Below are 21655 nucleotides of genomic sequence, written 5' to 3'. Positions count from 1 at the left end.
CACTCCACCATTTAAATCATGACTGATGGGCATTTCAACTCCACTTCCCTGCACTCTCCCCGTAACCCTTGATCCCTTCTCAGATCAAGAATTTGTCGATCTCTGCCTTGAAGGCATCCTACGTCCCGACAGTAAGTGAGGGGGGAGGAGGAGAGGGAGGAGACAGTTGGAGGAGGGCATGAGAAATAGAAGGCAGTAGGTCAGAAATGATGAGAAGGGGCTGTAAAATGACATCACCAATGCCACCGTCACAATGGGGCCGTGCGTGTGACGTCAGATACACCGTGACGTCAGGCGTGCTTTGTGGGAAGTGGGGGAGGGGGGGATTGGAGGAGGCCGGACTCAGAGAACAATCAGTGTCAGCGACCGAGAGAGGACAGTTGTGTCCGTGGATCTCAGAGGTACGTAAACCAGACTTACCCCACTTGAGGCTTTGTCAAGTCACAGTTGAAGCTCAGAGAAGCCGCTGGCCTCCCTGAGGGATGGGGGTGAATATCGCCGGCTCATTCCGGCTGAAGCTGCCCGTCCCGTCGCCATGGCTGCTCCACACGTCATGTGAAAGAGTCCGGCTTATTTCCAATGTCTCGCTCGTTTGGCAGGCCGCCATTCTCCCCCCATCCCTATCCCACACCACGCTGGAACCTAGGGGACTGGATCGTCTGGCTGACCCGTCTGCCGTCCTGACTAGGCTTGGGCCTCGAAGCCTGGGGCTGGCAGTTGGCGGCGGGCCCCAGTCTGGAAGGGGCTGCGAGACAGGACCAGCTCGGACTGGCTGCTTGCGGAGGCCGGATGTTCCGCCCGTCTCGGCTGCGCTGATTGGAGAGTGGCGCTAGGCGCGACGCCTGATTGGCTAAGTTTGCTATCAGTCAGGGTTCTGCTGGTGTCTGGAGTTGAGCGACATTTTCTGGACATACCCCGTTAATGGTGTTTCCTCGTTCTTTGTTCCATACCAGGGTTTAAAGGTGTATTGTCTTTGCTATTTTGTCTGCAGCACTATGAGCATATCAACGAGGTCGCTCCCAATTATCCCCCTCCTTTTCAGCCAATGTTAAAAATGTTGGGACTGTACTGTACGAACAATCACCAGAACAGATTTTTGCTGCCTGTTTTTTGTTTGAAGCATTTGCTTTAGTTGTTTGATTCAGAATCCAATATGTTGAGTGATAAAAGACAACTTTGTTTTTGCAAATGGGTTCGGAACAGTTTCACAAACGTCCGACGGTCCTAGTTTGAAACTTCACCCTGGCCGTAATTCACGGCCTCTTACTGAAGAACCTTTCTGACTTTTTGTGTTGGAAATAATCGCAGGTTAAAATGAATGGCATGTGAATTTAATTTGCCTTTCTTTGATATTTATATGACGGTTGGGTAGTGATTAAATTTGTTTGGGCGTTAGTCTTCAAAATCTAACACTTGGAGGATTTTGGAACCTGTAAAGATTTTTTTGTTCCCATATAACGCTTAAGGTTTCAGGCATCCTTTTTGACCACTCATGAAAAATAACCTCAACTGTCAAATTTTTCAATCCCAAATATCAATTCTAATGGTTACTTAACTGAATAATCCTGGGGGAGAGGTTAATTAAATCCATTAGTTATTTTGTGTCAAAATTACTTGTGAATTCTTTGCACTTCATAAAGTATTTATTTGACTGTAATTGATGTTTTGAACTTTGTCTTAATTCACCTAAAGAAAATAGATGTGGATAATTCTCTGCTCTGGCTGTTCGTAATGTAGTCATTACACTGAGAAGTTGATTAAATACTTGAATCCTTGCTGATCCAGTCGTACTGCTATCATCAGAATTATGTCAAATATTAGTAAGGGTCTAATTGTACTATAGAGGGAAGAAAAAAGAACGGAGGGAAGATTTATGTAATTGCTGCCATTGAAGAGTTTTGTAAATCAAGAAAGGTTGGGTAGGCTAGAGTGGTTTCCTTTAAATCTAAGGAGACTTACTGGAAGTGCATATGATTATGAAGGGGCTGAAATAGAGTTTTTTAAAAAAAATTCCCTCAACCAGTGCAAGATGTAAAATAATTTGTTGGGTTACAGTGGAGTTTGAAATTATTTCAGCTTGAATGTCTTTCACACCTTGACTAGGTGGGACAGCAGAATCCCTTTTTTGCATTTGAAAAACACTGAGATATGCAGTTTAAGTGCTGTAACCTTTAGTACATGTGATAGGAATGTGGGATTAGGTTGGATTTTTTTTTGTCACAGGATGAATCTCCTGTGGTGTAAATTTTCTATGTTTTGACTTTTTTAAAGCAATGGTATCTTTTGTTAGGAGAATCTATCAACATTTGAATGAAGAAAAGTTGATTGAACACCAACTTGTATTTATATAGGACCTTTTTAATAATTCATAAAGTGCTTCATTGACCTTTTTATAGGATAAGGTGATGCCGTCCATTAGGGAGTTAGTTAGGCAAATAACCAAAGGTTTGGTCCAGGAAGTAGATTTTTAAGGAGCATCTTAAAGAAGTGAAATGGAAGGGATTCAAGAGAAATATGCGGTTTTAGAACTTAGATGGCTACAATACAGCTACGAGGGAATAATGAAAATTGTTCGGACGATGGAGTGAGGTGGTGGGGGGTGTGGCAGTGGCAAGAGTGTGGAGTTAATCATGGGACCAGAATGAAAAAGTGCAGATATTTTAGAGGGTCATTTTAATTCAAAGCTGATTGTAAAACCCCATTTAAACTTGAACTGAAAATTGTCTAGAACTGTTTATTTTGGCAAATTCACCAATCTGTTTTACAGTTACCACTTTAAACATGGTAGGCAAGCAAAATACTTATAATCAGTCTCTTATAAAAATCAGCAAGTTGTATTTTGTTTAAAATAGTAAAACTTTTGAACGGGTTAAGAAATTATTTTTAGTACAGGAATTGTACAATGGTAAGAACTTTTTGATATGGAATCCATAAAATGATAGGTTCCTTATAGAGCCAGTTTAATAACATCGAACATTACAGCACAGTACAGGACCTTTGGCCCTCGATGTTGTGCCGACCTGTCATACCGATCTGAAGCCCATCTAACATACACTATTCCATGTACGTCCATGTGCTTGTCCAATGATGACATAAATGTACTTAAAGTTGGAAATAACATGCATACTGATTACAATACTAATACTGACAATAAATAAAGCAATTGCATCTTGTTCCACCTGATGCCAAAGAAGGATAGATTTGATAACATCCAAAGCTTGAATTGGCATTTGATAGTTTACAATTATTTTAAGTTTCTATTCACATGTAGGAAATTGCTTTGCTAAATGCTGACTCTTGAACAAAATGTTACTTCTGAGCAAGTTTGAAGTACATTCAAATTCAATCATGGTTTCTCCTTGCTGACAGCATCGAATTCAAATACAAATTCAGCATATAATCTTCTTTGCTGCCTGGCAGTTTCTGTGCTGAAGCTTGGTGGGAACAAGCTGTCATGTTTGTTGTTTTTCCCCTTTTCCACCTTGATGGTGTGGAAGTGTACTGGTAGGCAATTCTTTAGGTGTCAGAAATCCTCTGCTATGGCAGGCATACCTTTTTTAAGCTGCATTTAGCATTTCGGTAGAATTACTTGGATAGCAGCCAAGAAACAAGGAATCCTTTATTTTCTTAAGGCACTGCTGTACAGACCATGATCAAGTTAGAGGCCTTTATGGTCTGTGTTTATAATATAATTCATTATAGAGGCATCAAGGGAGATATTTTCAGTTTCATTTAAAGCCCCCCTACAAGTGGCTGTTGCAACGAACAGTATGTGGTTATTGCTTGAGTTTACAAATGTGGGCATCCTAACTATCCAGGCACCAAAGATTAACTACCGGTGTAATGTCTTCATTTGATATCAGTAGTTATTAATGGCTAAGTTATTGGGCCAAGGTTTTGCCACTTACAAATAATTTAAGACTAAACAATTTAAGATCAAATTATTTTCCAGACTTCGTTTGTATATCAAAAGCATTCAACATCAAATTGAAAATTTTACTTTGCATTTGCTTTTAAAAAGTGTTGCTTTGAGAAACAATATTCAGGGATATTTTCAGTCATTATTGACTGACTTTCTATCCAAAATTTCTGTTGCAGGTTTTCATATATTCTTTACTAATTTTCAGTTGTGTAGTTTGTGAGATGCAAATCTCAGATGGGGGAAATAAATGAGCTCAAGTTTAAGTACTAATTAACAGGTATCATTCCCTTAGTACAATACTCCTGCTGATGGGATAGTGAAATCTGTTCTTGTTCATGTCATCCATATGTAAAATTGTTTATGCATGATAGTTTCTTTTCTTTTCAGAATCCCTACAGTGTGGAAACAGGCCATTCAGCCCAACAAGTTCGCACCAACTCTCCAAAGAGCATCCTACCCAGTCTTACCCTGTCCCACCCACCCAATCGCTCCATTTCCCATGGCTAATCCACCTAGCCTGCACACCCCTGAACATTATGGGAAATTTAGCATGGTTAATCCATCTAACCTGCACACCTTTGGATTGTGGGAGGAAACCGAAGCACCCGGAGGAAATCCAAACAGTCATGGGGAGAATGTGCAAACTTTACACAGTTGCCTGAGGCTGGAGTTGAACCTGGGTCCCTGCTGCTGTGAAGCAGCAGTGCTAACCACTGAGCCATTAGTTGGTTACAAAATTTTCAGCAAGCTGAAAGATCATATTGGTTGGTAATTTATGGGGTAGGAGTGGTGTTTTTAGTCTCTATGAAGAGAGAAAAGGTGTATTGGTTAAAGCTCGAAGAAGTATTCTTTTGAGCATTTCTACTAGGGAAAGCTGCTTCTCTTTGTGGGCCCCACTATTTTATTCACCTTCCTGTTTTTGCTGAAGCTGTCACTGTCTAACAGTAAAATGGAACATTTTCACCAATGCTCTGTGTAATTAATAAGCCAAATAAAGGTAAGGACCTGGGGAGTGTTGCTGAATAGCAAGACCTTGGACTACAGGTTCATAGTTCCTAGAAAGTGGAGTTGCAGGCAGGCAGGGTAGTGAGAATTATGTTTGGTATGTTTGCCTTTATTGGTCTGTGCATTGAGTATAGGTGCTGGGAGGTCATATTGCCGCTGCACAGGACATTGGTTAGGCCACTATTGGAATGCTGCATGCACTTCTGGTCTCCCTGCGATAGGAAGGATGTTGTGAAACTTGTAAGGGTTCAGAAAAGATTTATAAGGATGTTGCCAGGGTTGGAGGATTTCGACTATAGGGAGAGGCTGAATAGGCTGGAGCTATTTTTGCTGGATTCTTGGAGGCTGAGAGGTGAGCTGAAGGAGGTTTATAAAATCATGAGGGGCATGGATAGGGCAATTAGGCAAGGTCTTTTCCCTGGAATAGGGGAGTCCAAAACTAGAGGGCATAGGTTTAAGATGAGACGGGAAAGATATAAAAGGACCTTAGGGGCAACTATTTCATGTAGAGAGTGGTGCGTGTATGGAATAAGGTGCCAGAGGAAGTGGTAGAGGTTGGTACAATTTATAACATTTAAAAGGCATCTGCATGAATCATAGAATCCCTACATGTGGGAACAGACCCTTTTGCCCAACAAGTCCATAGTGACCATCCCAGCACCCACCCAAACCCATCCCCCTATATTCCACCTAATATACAAATCCCTGAACATTACAGGCAATTTAGTGTGACCAATTCACCTAGCCCGCACATCTTTTTACTGCGGGAGGAAACCCATGCAGATGTGGGGACAGTGTGCAAACTCCACACAGTCTCCCGAGGGCGGAATTGAACCTGGGTCCCTGGCACTGAGGCAACAGTGCTAACCGTTGTGCCACTGTGCTGTCCAACAATTAGGGGTTCTACCGAGATGGGTGAATGAATAAGGAACGGTTTAGAGGAACATGGCTGAATGCTGGCAAATGTGACTAGATTAATTTGGGATATCTGGTTGCCATGGATGAGTTGGACCAAAGGATCTGTTTCTGTGCTGTATATTTCTGACTCTACAAAAAGAGGGTAGTACTCTCTGATGAAGGGTCTAGGCCTGAAACGTCAGCTTTTGTGCTCCTGAGATGCTGCTTGGCCTGCTGTGTTCATCCAGCCTCACATTTTATTATCATAGTACTTGGTAAGCTGCTTTTTGGGAGGGGTGGGGGTGGAGCAGTGTTGAAAGGGCTGTCTTTGGCTTCAAGTTGGTATGTATGTGCTTCTATCGTTGAAATTGGGTTTAATCTGTTCTGTTTATTTTACAGATTGGCAGTAACAACTGCACTTCTTCAGTAACTGAATATAACTTTTAAAGCATTGTGCACATTTGAATCCCAAGACAATAAACCTGCCTGTTTGGCAAAATTTTTAAGAGGTGAATCTGCTGGAGGCAAACCGCAGAAGAGTGACTATAATCAACACATTGCTGCAGTTTGTGCTCTACTTGTATAAGATTTCCAGGGTCACCCTGTTAAAATCTTGGGAATTTATTAGGAATGCTGTAAATTAAAATAGGATGTTGGGAAAATGATATTTAAACCTATAAACAATAGCAATGGATCTCAACTAACATGCTATGATTTCTATAATCTCACCTGAATCTTCATTTTTAACTGTAAGAAATTGTCAAATATGACAGTTCACTGTGAAACTTTTTCAAGAGCAATCTTCATTTGCAAAAGTGTATCTGTTGGAATGAATAGACTGAAAGAAATTGTAACATGGCGAAGGATAGAACATGTCCTTCCAGTCAGTTTATCTGTATGTTGAGTACGTGTAGGAGTGTAAGCACATTTAATAAACTCTCAACAATTATTTATGTTGGTGCAACAGCCAAATAATAAAAGATGATTTTATTCATGTTTGAATTTTTCTTTATCTACTGAAGAGCAGTTTTTGCATCAAGTCAAATTTAGTGCTCCAGCTGTGTATAGAATAAAACTGTTTATGTACAGTGAAGAGAGCATTACAATGGAAATTATTTTTCCACTTCGCACACCAACTGATTTCCTCTTTTTATAAATTGGCTTTGAGGGTGTAGTTATATGTGGAGTGTGTGTTGCCCATCATGTCAGTTAAGAAATCAAAGCTCCCAAAACTCATTTGTGTAGCTCTTTGTCTCTCATTCTTCTGAACTCCAAAGAACATAGACCCCCATCAGTTTAATATTTCCTCACAGGACATACCCTGCATCTCAGGAATTCGTTTGGACCTCTGACCTCCTTCTATGCAAGTGTGCCTTTCTTTAGATAGAGACCAAATTGCCCACAATACTCCAGTCTGGTCTCTCCAAGCTACTGCATGAGTACTCTCATCCTCTGCAGTAATTAATTTATTAGTTATACTTGGCTTCAGTGTAAACAAGCAAATATACTTAATGTACTTTGAGATTATGTACTGGAAAGAAAAGTGTACAGTTAGACATTCTCTCCCCTCCCCCTCCCCACCTGCTAAGATAATGCAGCAGAGGTTTTTAAAGTCTGTCTCTTGGCCCAACCAGTGGTGGGAATTGTCCAGTGGACTGGTGTCTGTGTTCATGTGTTGCCATATTAGAAAGAAATGCTATTTTTTTTTGTTTCTCGTACGAATTTGTCTAATCTGGGTTCAATTTCCAATTCAGGAATTCAGCATGCAATAAAATGCAGCATGCCTTCAGTACTGCACGAGTACAGTTCATGAAAAATAAATTTAAAAAGTACAGCTGTTACAATCACTAGTTATAATTCAGTTGGTGTTAGCTTGTGAATTACTGTCATTTGGTATTTGAATTCTGCTATTTGCAAACTAGCAGCGCCTGCCCACACTTCAAAAATAATTTGTCCGGTTGCCCAAAATACTTCAATCAATGCACAAAATGCTGTGTTAATACAGATGAATATTTTTGGGCTAACGTGATAATTCAGCCTTCCCGCTGAGTCCTGAAATTCTTGCAGGTTTGCAAGTTTTATAAAGATTGGCATGAACTAGTATATCTTTTGAACACAGTAAATTCTTTTCTTCCTTTCTTTCTCCCATTTTAAACACTTCTTTTCCTGAAATCTAACCATGAAAAGAAAACAGTTGCCTGGTACTTGGTACTTCACAATCAGTTATGTGGGAGAGAGAAATGAACAACTATGAATTGCATGAGAAATGCTAAAATGTTATTTTCCAGAACTCTAGATAGTGCCCAATTTATACCTTATGGTGATTCGTTTTAGTTCCTTGACTGAGTATAATTGATATTCCAAAGACTGAAGTTGATTGCTTGTGTCATTTAAGGTCTATGATGATTCTGTAAGTCGCAGACTAAATCTGTCAAGTAAAGTCCTTTTGAAAAATTGCTGAGTTCTAAATTTAGAATTAATTTAGACTTTACCTCTGCCATTTTGCATAGTAACAATAAGCCAGTTAGTGTTTGCCTGTACAGCAAACTATTTCTAGAATCTGTACACACAGTGAAATGTGGAATTACAGAAATTGCTGTCACTGATTCCATGCTTCTGTGTGTCTTTTGTTCTCTCTCAGATCCTGTAGGTGAATTGTGAAGTCAGTCGTAAAACTTTTTGTGCTAGAAAATATCAGCAGTTCTTTTGATTTTGACACTTTTTGAGGATGCTGACTTTAGTTAAGAGCTTCTTTGACTTGGGCACAAGCATTGCTGGCAAATCCCAAGTTGCGGTCAAATATGATGGACTGACTTGGGCCACTGATAGCAAACATGAAAAGATGTTGCCTGAATGTTGTTGATTAGGGAGAGGAAGCATATTCAGAGTCTTTGCAGAAGTTGAATATGTAAGATACTTAGTTGCCCCTGAAAGACTAGTGATGCAACCCAGCAGGCAGTTAATTCAAAGCAAGTTTTTTTTATCCTAGAAAATTCGTTCTCTATACTTCTGAATATTCATTTTAATTGAACAGTCTTGGAGGATGCTTTCATATTATTTCAATTTACCTACCATAATGAAAACATTCTGAATTAAGAAATCTGTTTCTTGTATTTAGCAGAAAGTTTAGTCATAGGTGACGGAGACAGATGAGACTGCCAGTGTGAGTATAAGTTCCCCACAAACAGTAAGTGGATAGATAATTACTCTACTTAACCACGTTGGTTGAGGAATAAACATTTGACCAAGAGGTGTAACCTGCACTAGGCTTCTTTGAACAGGGAGTTTTCGGGTGAAGATTTTTAGAATGGAGAATATGGAATTTCTGTTGACTTGGTTGCTCATTATCTTCTCTAAGAGGAAAGATAATGGAGATAATCACCATGGAATTGCTCTAGTTTTATTATTAGGGAAATAAAAGTCTCTTGTCAAAATAGGGAACACTTTGGCTTTTTCGAGGAAGAAGGTTATTAGAGCATTGCTTTGGGGAGGACTAAATTTTAAACCTTTTGTAAATGCTATATTTATGGAGAATATATTTGTGTTTCAAAGTTTTTGTTTAGATGATTCTGGGAACTGCTAAACACCAGGATCATGAGATTGGGCGTAGTTTAAATGGAACAATATTACTTTGATTTTACTTAGGAGTATGAAATTTAGCAGGAGTAAAATAGCATCTGAGATGTTTTGGAAGAATTTTCCAATGTTAAAAGCTAATGTTCTGTTGCAGTTGATACATTTGGCACTGGATTGATGTAAGTCAATGTGACTCATTTTGGCAACAACGTAACTGAACATGTTCTGTCCAGAATGCTAGTGATTATGAATTGATTGCATATAGCACCACTGTGATGCTGTTGTGATAAGTGCTAATGTTTTGAAAACAGTAACCAGCTCAATGTAAAACTTATGTCAATGCACATATAACATTTTTGGCGCTCAATTCTGAAACCTTTAAACTTTTTTTAAGCAACAAAGCACCTGCTTTATGTCAGAAGAGACCTTTTCAAAGAAATTCTAATGTTTCTTTGCCCATTTTAGTTTCTCCATGGGGGTACCTTCCTTCCTCCCTCCTTTCCCCTTTTGGGTTATCTTGCTGTGTGTTCTTTGTGCTGGTAATGTTTAGCTGTGGAATGATCTCTCCTAACACCACAAATGGCAATTGCCAATTGGCAAGTGCGAGCAGAAACTTTACACCTTAGTTGTGTCAGCTAAGAGCAGCTGATTTGGTACAAATCAATGGTTAAACCTAGAGTTTGGGTTATCTCTATTGTTGAATGCTATACTGTAGTGGATTTTCCCCGGCGATCAAATGAATGACCATGGAGCGTTGTGGTTTTATCGTTTTGGAGGTGAGCAATTTGAGTTGGATTTTGACTGAGGCTTGAATGTAAAATGGAACTCATTGGTGACTGAATTTGGGAACTTCTGCAGCGGATAAGTTTTTGTGAATTGATTTGTTAAAGATGTTTTGATGCAAGAGAGCAGGTTTTACTAATGTAATATTTAGCCAGCAGTCTTTAAATAAACAAAATTAAGAAAACATTTTTAAGTCCAGTCATAATGAAAGACACTTGTCTTTGAGCTCACCTGAAAAGGATAGGGGACATAACATCTATGTAATTTCAACTTGACACTGTTTCTTTTACAGAAACGAGATGTGTCCATAAATTTTGACATTGCAATGATTAAATTCAGCTCAATAATCCCAAATCAGCTTTCCTAATTATTTGAGTGGCACTTGCTGTTGAGCAAAATGAGAAGAGATTGTTTGTGTTTGTGTTAAGAAAAACAACTTGTAAAACTACTCATGTACGTTTCAAAAACTTTCTCAAATAGAATTTCTGTATACTTCTAGTGGATTGTACCACACCAAGGGAGGTCACCGTATAAGGAATCGATAATGGATGGTAAAAAATGAAGTGGTGTAATTCTAATACATTTTGTAATGTTCGACCTTTCCTGTCTAATTACAGGTTGTACTTTGGGTATATGTAAACCAGGATGGCTCAAGAGACAAATCAAACACAGGTGCCCATGCTGTGTACCACTGGCTGTGGTTTCTATGGCAACCCTCGAACCAATGGGATGTGTTCAGTTTGCTACAAGGAGTATCTACAGAGACAGCAGAACAGTGGAAGGATGAGCCCACCAGGTGAGTCAGGAAGGTTCAACAATGGAACACCATGAGAAACTTCCCCAAATGGGAGGGGGAAAGTTCTGCTTTTCCAAGTAATTTTCCTTCATACATGTGTGATGAGCCAACGAGAAAAATATATTGACATAATTTTCTGCCAAATAATGATATTTCTGAAGACTACAGAAACTGGGCAGTTGAGGTTGAGGAATTCGGAGATGTTTTCCAAGTTCTGTCAGTATGCCATTAGCTCTATGCAAACTGTATTTTTCTCTGCTATATCATGAAATGCATTGAATTGTTGAAATTTCATGTTTTAAATTTTTCAAGTTGTAGTTAATTTCTGTATAATTTAAAATTTATTTTTGTTCTACATTTCCTTTCTGTCTCCCAACTCTCTCGTTCCAATGCTGTCTCTCTTCTGTTTTTTGTTTTGAGGTGATAAACGCACCATTGTTTATCCTCTCTTCATATTCCAGATGCCCTGATTACAATGTCAGCTTACTTTCAGCGACACACCACGTATTTTTTTTAAAAAAATAACTTCACCCTAAATAGGGTGAATCTAACGAAAGTGAGTGGTTGTTCCCCTTACACTTTTTTACGACTTAACATAACAGTGCTGACTTCTGGACTGATGAACAAGCTCATTAATCTGTTCTTTTGAAACTAACTTCAAGGCCTGAATCACAAGGTGAATATTGAGTGTAATTGGCAGAATACATTGTTTAAAGCAGTACCTAAAAAGTAGGTTTGCTTTGGGGTATTAAAATTGGTTGATACAGTTTGACCAAAAATATTGTTTTGTATACTTGTATGTACAATGATTTCTTGGTTTTTTTGTGTTTGGGCTGGAGTAAAGACATACATTAATTAAACCCAAGGTTTGCAAATAATTTTCCTGGCAGAAGTTTTATTTGTACCCTTTTTTCAATTTGTTAACATTTTAAGTGCCTGAACTAAGAGTAGAAATTTAGTACTCTATCTTTCGGGCGAGAACTAGCTCTGTTTGGTTCCCACTGGCCAGGTCTTGGATCGAAATTACTGGCAGTACTTATCAGCTAGCTAGATTCTGTTTTTGTCTTGTTCCCTGCCATCCAGATACAGGTTTATTTGCTATACTTGTGAATCTGTGTTGGAATTCGGCTGTAGCTGCCTAGCTTTCTCTCTGGGGGACCAGAGTGAAAGTTAGCCTGATGAAGCACAGCTAATGTATTGTTCACAGCATTCAATCTGCATCTATCTTTTACATGAAATGCAAGAATAAAGGAAAAAGGGAAGCCCACATTGTTTGAGGTAGTATATTGACATAGTGAAACGGCTAAAGGGCAGGAAACAGCAATTGGGGTTAACGGGTACTTTTGCAAGTTGGTGACCTGTGACCAGTGGTGTTCTGTAGGGAACAGTGTTGGGACTTCAACTGTTTACAATGTATATTACTGACTTGGAGGAAGGAAATGACTACATGAGCTAAATTTGTGGATGACACAAAAGCAGAAAAGCAGGTTGCAACAAAGATATAAACAATTTCGTCATAGATGTATAGTACAGAAATTGTCCATGCCAATCATACCCGAATTTAATCTAGCCAGTTTGCCAGCATTTGACCCATATTCCTGTTTAAACCCTTCCTATTCACGTACCTGTCCACATGCCTTTTAAATCTTGTAATTGTACCAGCTTGCACCGCTACCTCTGGTAGCTCATGCCATGTACACACCACCCTCTGAAAAAAGTTGCCCTTGTGCCCCTTCTAAATCTTTCCCTCACCTTAAAACTATGCCCTCTTGTTTTGGACTCCCCTACCCTGAGGAAAAGTCCTTGTCCATTTACCCTATCCATGCCCCTCACGATTTTATAAAACTCTATTAGCATCAACCTCCAAAACTCTAGAGTAAATAGCCCCATCCTATTCAGCTTCTTGCTGTAGCTGAAACCCCCCAACCCTGGCAACAAACTTTTGTAATCCTTTCTCAACCAAGTTTCACTACGTCCTTCCTACAGCCAAGACACCAGAATTGAATGCAGCATTCCAGTAGTGACCTAACTAATATTACGTAGAGCTGCGTTGTGACCTCCCATCTCCTGTATTCAGTGAACTGCCCAACGAAGGCAAGTGTGCCAAATGCTGCCTTCACTACCCTGTCTACCTGCAATTCCACTTTCAAGGAGGTATGAACCTGCATCCCAAGCAATGGTCCGCAAACCTGAAGTTAAGTGAATAAGTTCTGCTCTGATTTGCTTAACAAAATGCAGCACCATGTTTTTATCTAAATAAAACTCCAACTGTCGCTCCTTGGCCAATTTGCTGATCTGATCAAGGTCACGTTTGTATTCTGAGGTAACTTTCTTTGTCCACTACACCATGAATTTTGGTGTCATTGCAAAATTACTAACTGTACCTTTATATAAATGATCTGGATGTGAATATACAAATGATAAAAAGCAGCGAACCCAGGACTGAACTTTGCAGCGCACTGCTGGCCACAGGCCTTGTGTCTGAAAAGCAACCCTCCATCACCACCCTCTCTGTCCTACCTTTAAGCCATTTTGTATCCAAATGGCTAGCTTTCCCTGTATTCCATGTGATCTAACCTTGCTAACCAGTCTACCTTTTCTTGAAGCCCATTTAGATGAAATCCACGGCTCTGCCTTTGTCAATCGTCTTTGTCACTTCTTCAAAAATCTCAATCACGTTAGTAAGACGTGATTTCCCAGGTACAAAACTACGCTGATTGTCCCTCATCAGTCCTTGTCTTTCCAAATGCATGCAAATCATGTCCCTCAGAATCCCCTCCAACAGCTCACCAGTGTATATTTCCTTGGCTTTTCCTTACCAACTCTTTAAATAATGGCACTACATTAGCTAACCCCCTGTCATCCGGCACCTCATTTGTGTCTATTGTTAACACATATTTCAGCAAGGGGCCCAGCAATCACTTCTCTAGCTTCCTGCAGAGTTATAGGGTGCACCTGATCAGATTCCGGGGATTTATCTTATTTTTGTTTGTTTGTATTTTAAGAAGCCCAGCACTATCTGCTCTGTAATCTGGACACTTTTCAAGGTGTCGCTATTTATTTCCCCATGTTTTCTATCTTCCATGGACCCCTCCATAGCAAACACTGATGTGAAATACTCATTTAGTATCTCACCCATCTTCTGTGGTTACACACGTAGGCAACCTTGTTGATCTTAAAGGGACCCTGTTCTCTCTCGTTACTCTTTTTGACCTTTAATTTATTTGTAGAATCTCTTTTGATTCTCCTTAACCGTACTTGCTAAAGCAATCTTACCCTGTTTTTACTCTCCTGTTTTTCCTTGAGTAAACTCCTACTGCTCTTGTACTGTTCTAGGAATTCACTCGATCACAGCTGTCTATACCTGACGTACTTTTTTTTTCTTGACCAGAACCTCAATTTCCCTCGTCTTCCAGTATTCTCTACTTCTTCCAGCCTTGCCCTTCACACTAATGGGAATGTACGGTCTCTGATCTCTCGTTATCTCCGCATTTTTGAAGGACCCCCACTTTCCACCTGTCTCTTTACCTAGTGAATAGCAGGCCCCAAACAACTTTTGAAAGTTCTTGCCTAATACTGTCAAAATTGGCTTTCCTCCAGCTTAGAACTTTAACTTTTATATCAGGTTTATCCTTTTCATAACTATTTTACAACTAATAGAATTATGGTCACTAGCCCCAAAGTTTTTCCGTATTGACCCCTCAGTCACTTGTGCTACATTATTTCTTGAGAAGATCAAGTTTAACTCCTTCTCTAGTAGGTAGATCAAATTCCTCTCTATCCGAGCCCTTAACACTATGGCAGTCCCAGTCTATATTTGCAGAGGTGAAGTCCCAGTCTGTATTTAGTAGGGTGAAATCCCCTACCATTACAACCCTATAATTCTTACAGATAACTCAGATCCCCTTCCAGATTTGCTTTTCAATTGACTGGGGATCTGTAGTAAATCCCAATAAGGAGATCATCCTTTTCTTATCTTTCGGTTCCATCCAAATAGCTTCACTGGATGTACTACCCGGAATATTCTCCGTAGGCACATCTGTAATGTTATCCTTAACCAAAAATGCACCTTCCCTTTTCTCTTGCTTCCCCCGCATCCTCATATAGTATCTGTACTCTGGAACATTTAGCAGCTAGTCCTATCCATCCCTGAGTCGTGATTTTCTAAGTCCTATGTTGCCAACCATGGCTGACTTTATCCATCTTACCTACCCAGTGTCTTGCCATTGAAATAAATGCCGTTTTATTTATCAGTCTTGCTTCACTCTCTGCCTTGCTCCTGTTTGACTTGTTCCTTTTTCTCAACTGTACCAGCCTCAGCCTTTTTGTTATTCTCACTATCTCATATTACAGCAGAGCCAGTCTCTGTCCCAGAAACCTAGCTGTCGGTGTTACGTTCTCCTGAGACGCCATTACTTTCTGCATTCTCCAGAGCAGAGAGTTGTTTGAGGTAGGGATAGCCACAGAGACTCCTGCACTACCGCCTACTACTCCTACCTTTCCCGGAAGTAATCCATCTACCTGACTGTTTCTGCAGTTTTCCTACCTCCCTGAAACTGCCATCAATCACACCCCTGGCACCTGTAAATTCCTCATTGTTTGTAACTGCCACTATACCTGATCTGAGAGGTTCACAATTGAATACACTTCCTGCAGACATAATCATTTGGACCATTGAAATTCTGCCTAATCTCCCACATTTGACAAGAAGAGCGCGTCATTACTAAAGGCCATCACTGCATCTTAATAATCAATAGACCCAGAAAAAGGCACAGTCTTACTGCTCTGGAATAAATTAGGACCTGCTTATATTTTTTAAAAACTTAACCAAGAGACAGAACTCAGTTAAACATTTTTAAAAACCCTTCCCCTATTTACTATTGCAGATTTACAAAAAAAAATTAAGATTTGTTTTATAAGACTTAGTTGGTCTCCCAGCTATGAATAGTTCTGACAATGAGGTCTCTACAAGGTAATTTGTGAAAGATCAATGCTTGTTTGTTTTTTGTTATTGATAGGTTAAGTAAGTGGGCAAAAAGTTGGCAAATGGAGTATAATGTGGGATAATGTGAAGTTTCTCATTCTGGAAGGGAGATCAAAAGAACAGTTTTTAAACAGAAAATCTGCAGAAAGATGTGATCCAAAGGAACTTGAGGGTACTTGCATGCTAGTTTGTGTTTTGTGAACGAGTGCACAGGTAATAAAGGCTACTGGAATATTGGCCCTTATGTTTTAGGGGTTGGAATATAAAAGTAGGGAAGGTATACAAGGTGTTGGTGAGACCATATCTGGAGTATTGAGAGCAATTTTTGTTTTCTTATTTAAGGAAAAGATATTATTTCATAGGAGATAATTTAGAGAGGTTCACGAGAGTGCTCTCTGGGTTGGAGGAAATGTCTTACAAGCAAAGTCTAAACAAGTTGGGACTGTACTCGCTGGCGTTTAGAGTGAGGTGATCTCATTGAAATATGTGAAATTCTTGATTCTTGACAGTATAAATACTAAGAGATTTTTTTCTCCCTTGTGGGAGAATCTAGGACCAGAGGGCTTTGCCTTGGAATTAAAGGGCATCATTTTTAAGAATGAGATGAATTTCTTCTGAGGGTGAGTATCTTGGGAAACTCCTTGTCATAGAGTGCTGGGGAGTGGATTCCTTATTAAAAAATAATATATAAAGGCTGAGATTGATTCTTTATAGTTGAGGAATCAAGGGTATAGGGAAAGGGCTGGAAAGTAGATGTGGGAGTGTCTGATCAGCCATGATCATCATGTGCAGGGCTGAATACCCTATTTCTTTTTCTTAAGGTCTTAAATTGCCACCTGCAGGTGATTTATATACTTTGAGAGCTCTGCAACATATGACACCTGTGGAACACAGTAAGAAAATTTTGAGACTTGTATGATAGCCATAATGTTTTGGAAGTGAGGCTGATCTGAGAAATGTGGCGGAACTAGTGTTTTCTGTAAACTCTGATCTTTAAATACGTTGCCTCCTGAAAATTGTTTTTAAGAGAAACTAAATAGTATTTTGAAAGGCTGTCATCTTCCACCGAAACATGCAACAAAAGACATGCTTACAAAGCTTGTTTTGTTGCACAAAACTGTGTATTTACCTTTTTATACAATTCATCATTTTATTTATTGAACCTGAATAGTTGTGATGTCCAGATTCATAATAAAAAGATTCTTAGGATTGCATGATTGCAGCAAGCTTATTTCAGTTTATCATATGAGCAAGAAATTAACTCTGTTTTTGATCGGCCTTGAGATGGTTAAAGAACTATGAAGTTGAGTCCATTTGTACACATGATAGAAAGGAGTTTACACTAGCTTTGTAGGCTGCACAACAAAAAGCCATAAAACAGCTTAGGCCCATAAACAGCATCCTAGATATTGCCCCCATCCACTTCTTGAATAGCATAGTCCTATTGCAGATTAATATTAGGGTGCACAAGTAATAGACTGGTTAATCAGGAATTTATATCTATCTTTGGTATATTTTGGCCGTATCTTTTTTCCTCAATTAACTAGATTTTGGTTCTATCTTTGCATTTCCTGATAAATGGGTTTCAGTGTTGCACTTAGACTGTGACATGCACATGCATTGAGGAACTCTACTTCATAAGATCATTCTCTGTTAATGCACTTTTTCTTTGTCGTTTTCTTTTATTTCTTTCTGAAAATGGTGACACTGGGTAAGAGTGTGTGTTTGTGTTCTGACTGCTTGAAAAGGGAAGAAAGACGTGCAAGTATCTTTGCAGTATCAAATCCTGTCTTTGCCCCGATATGCATGCACGTGGCATTTTCAGCAGACATTGCAAGATATTGATCAGAAATCATCATGGCTACATTTTTTTCCTCCTCATTTTGTCCAGAGGAACCAATCTCAGCTGTCGCATTGTTAATATTACTACTTTTAACTTTGCACCTGCTGTTAGTCAAATTGGGATCTTTCTAGCTTGTGCAACTGGCACTTTGCTGGATGAATTCATTACATTGAAAGATACTGTTTCAAATATTAAGCATTAAGATATGAGTTTATGATAATTTTCACTTTTAAAGTTAGTACGTTGGGTGAGAAGAGAAAGCTACGTTAAACTGTAGTGTAGGTTTGCCAGGATGTAATAGAAATTCAGAAATTGTTTTTATTGTATTCCTTCAGGATGTAGAATTGCTTATGCTCCCTGCATGAGCAATGGTTAGATACATATGTAAATATAATGCTTTTTTTTGACCATTTTGTCATGTTTCTTAAATTCTGGTTCAAGTTCTGTTCAGGTTGCACTTCAAAAAAATATCAAATGAGCATTGACCAAAAAGAACATTTTGTATAAAACTGCAATGTAACAATTAGTACTTAAATCTCAAATCTCAATATTACGTCTTAAAGTTAATTAAATGCCGTAGCAGAATTATTTTAGAAATTTCCTAAGCACCTGAGTTTTGTATGAGTTTGCATTCTTTTTCCCACCAGCAGCTAGTGTGGTCAGTAGTAACAGCAGTTCAAGTACAGAGTCCATCCCTGTCCAGTGCACAGAAGGAAACCCCGAAATGTCTACAGAAGCCTCTGTGAATACTACACCTGCCAAAACTAGGTATGTCTATCATTTATGAAAATAGAATTGGATTATGTTGGAACAAGAATGTGACAGTTCTAGAAGTTTTAGTTTCTAATCACTCCAGTTCTGTGTTCCCTGCCTGAAGACACTTAGTAGTATTGGAATATGATTTTGCAGTTATCTTACAGCACCTGATAGCTTAGATTTCCTGTCTCTCAGCATGAACTATAGCTCCTTATTTTAACCGGCTACAGAGTTCTAGGCTGTATCTCCGTACTGGCTGTGAACCAACCGTGGTTCTTCTGTTTGGTATGGGTCAGTTCTGTGCTGGTTAAAGTATTTTGTCTAATGCAGTTAGTGAATGAATGGATCAGGTTTCAGGCTTTCCTTTGCATACTTTTCCTGGGTGTTCTTATATTTACATTCTGTCTCCTTCATTGTTCCTGGTGTATTTTATAAAACTTTTAAAAATTATACATGAAAATCTGAAGGATAATAAGTAGGAGTAATTTAATCTCACGTTTGAGGATTTTTCATGAAATACCTGTAATGTTGGATAGTACTGGGGAAGATGGTAACTTAGTAGTAATGTCACTAGACTGATAATCTACAGGCCCAGGCCAGTGCTCTGGAGACGCTGTTTGAAATTTCACCCTAGCAACCAGGTTATTTTGTTAATGAAATCCAATTGAAAGCTATCTTTAGTAATGGCAGTTGTAAAACTATAATTGTTAAAAACCCATCTGCTTCACCAGTGATCTTCAGGAAATGCAATCTCATTTTTACTTGGTCTGGTGTCCTTCCAAGTAACTTAAAATCCACTGTTATGTTGTTGACACTTTATTGTCCTCTAAAATGACCTAGCAAGATGATACATTCAAGGACCATTGGGGCCTTGCTAGTGATGTCCATATTCTAGGAAGGAGTAAAAGAAAAGGTCATTATCCTTACAATCTGTATGTATGTTAATATAATAGGGTACCTACTCTTGATGACATATTTATAAAACAAAACGTTTATAATCCTCTCCTAGCACTCCAGTAACACAGCAGATGACTGCAATGAGCATCTCTCAAGATGAATCGAGCACCGAGACTGAGGGCACTCTAAAGGCTGAAGTTGTTACTGGATCAGGTTGGTTTTTGTCCTCTAAGATAGAATCCCCTTGCAGCGCTTGGTATGAATGAGCAGGGAAAGAATGAATGACAAGTATTGAGAAGCATAAATAAGCTTGGGCGGGTGCACTTTGATTTTTTTCTTAAAGATCAGTCTATATTTATGCAAAAGATTCAGTAAGTAGGGAAATACTCATCTAATCTGCTTATGGTGTTCAAAATGACAGAATCAAATAATTGTTTGTATTTTAATTAAACTTCTCATTTTGGTTCTATCACTTTTACTAGCCTTTCGAGAACAATCTACTAATTCAGTTTTTCAGATTCCCAGTTGAGCTGAGAGGGAGAATATTTGATATTTTCAATTACTTTTCTGTGAAAGGGCATGTCCTGAGATCACTCCTGAGTGGTTGAAGTCTCACTTCAACTTCATGCCCCCTGTTTTTCAACATCTCCATCAGAATTTCTCTCTATTAAGAACAAAAACAAAAGTTGCTGTAAGATTCTCTTTATCAACTCTTTGATCATCTGAAATATCTAAATTGTATCATCTATTAATTTTCTGTATTTGAGACAAGAAAAGTGCAGTCTATGCAATGTGTCCTTGAAGTTTAACCCTTTAGTGCTGGTGTAATTTTAGTAAGCAATGGTGTTGTTTTTAAATATTTCAGCAGCTAAAGCTGATTTTATATTGTAGATCTTATTCTGGAAGTGTGCAGTTCATTCTGTTTGATCTTTTTCTGCAAATGCATTGCTGTTTTATGGAACTAATCTTTGCACACTGAGCATCCTGAATCTAAACAACCAGTATTTCTGAATTACAAAAGTATGAAGTAAGTTCTTTTTTAATAACCAAACAATGAGAATAAAAAAATCCAGTTGTCAGAACTTGTATTTCATCATTTTCTCCTCTGAATCTCTTGTGATTATTCTGCAAGCATTCATCACAGGAACAAACCTGTTCTATTGGATATTGTATTTCCAGCTTCTGTGAATGTGGAACCAACAGAAAGTTCCACAGAAGGAGAGGAGAAGGTTTTAGAAAAGTCAAAACCCAAAAAGAATAGATGCTTCACCTGCAGGAAGAAGGTTGGATTAACTGGTAAGGATATTGTCATTTGAAGTTGATTTAGGGGTTACAGAAGATAAATATTTTTTAAATATAGGTGCAAAATATTTCCTTGTACTGAAAAGGGCTGAGACTTTGCACTAACCTTTTTAATCTGTAGCTGTCTTTGTTTTCTGCGTAAGGTGCCTCAAGAAGGGATACCATTTAGTTAACATGCAGATGTATTCCTGCATTGCATTGTAGCATTTTCTGTACCAGTATTCAGGCAACATAAAGATAATGCAAATGGGACTAGATTAATTTAGGATATCTGGTTGGCATCGACAAATTTGACCAAAGGATCTGTTTCCATGCTGTACAACCCTGACTGTGTCCATGGTGGTGTCAACATTTGAAATTTTCATACTTAGGTGCATCCTTGCAAAATTTTTACAGGATGAAACATAAGTCATTATTTCTGTATATATTCCTTCTTTTCAAGCTGTGTTTAAATAACTTAATTGAATCCACTCACACCCAGATTTTTTTCTCTCCCATTTTTGACTCCAGCCCTTTGAACCCACATCAAGTGGAGTTAAAGTACCATTCCAGCAGTTAGTGGCATTTGAATTTGAATAATAAATCCTGGAATATGAAAGTAGTCTGTAGTTGTGACCAAGAAACTATTGTCAATTGTCATTGAAAACTTAGCTGGTTTGTTGTCCTTTTATGACAGGAAATCTGCCACCCTCATCTAACTAGCCATGAATCTACATCCACAATAAAGCAGAGCAAGCCACTCAGTATACAGACGATTAGGGGTGGCGAGCAAATGCTAGCCTTGTCAGTGAAAATCCATATCCCATGAAAATAAAACAAAACATTTTTGGTTAGTAAATTTGTCTATAATAGACCTGCCTTTAAATAAATATTTTGTTAAAATAGCCCCTCCTG

At 38.8% G+C, this 21655-nt stretch overlaps 1 protein-coding gene across 4 annotated transcripts in view; it reads left to right on the top strand.

Annotated features, from left to right (window-relative positions):
* The first annotated feature begins 293 nt into the window (after nucleotides 1–293).
* LOC125465703 (AN1-type zinc finger protein 5-like) overlaps nucleotides 294–21655 on the top strand; it is a 29430-nt gene continuing 8068 nt past the window's right edge. The window contains exons 1-6 of one of the 4 annotated variants that reach the window (XM_048559442.2): nucleotides 294–401; nucleotides 10801–10979; nucleotides 16785–16856; nucleotides 18457–18574; nucleotides 19572–19672; nucleotides 20639–20755. In XM_048559442.2, coding sequence (XP_048415399.1) covers nucleotides 10829–10979; nucleotides 16785–16856; nucleotides 18457–18574; nucleotides 19572–19672; nucleotides 20639–20755 — 559 coding nt within the window. In that variant the 5' untranslated portion in view covers nucleotides 294–401; nucleotides 10801–10828. Of the gene's footprint in view, nucleotides 402–10800; nucleotides 10980–16784; nucleotides 16857–18453; nucleotides 18575–19571; nucleotides 19673–20638; nucleotides 20756–21655 lie in introns of all 4 variants that reach the window. The other 3 variants (XM_048559441.2, XM_048559444.2, XM_048559443.2) reach the window with 3 other exon arrangements.

This window comes from Stegostoma tigrinum, chromosome 30 (assembly GCF_030684315.1).
Source record: "Stegostoma tigrinum isolate sSteTig4 chromosome 30, sSteTig4.hap1, whole genome shotgun sequence".
In the NCBI taxonomy this organism is placed as follows: Eukaryota; Metazoa; Chordata; class Chondrichthyes; order Orectolobiformes; family Stegostomatidae; genus Stegostoma; species Stegostoma tigrinum.
This window is presented reverse-complemented; position numbering and strand designations above follow the sequence as displayed.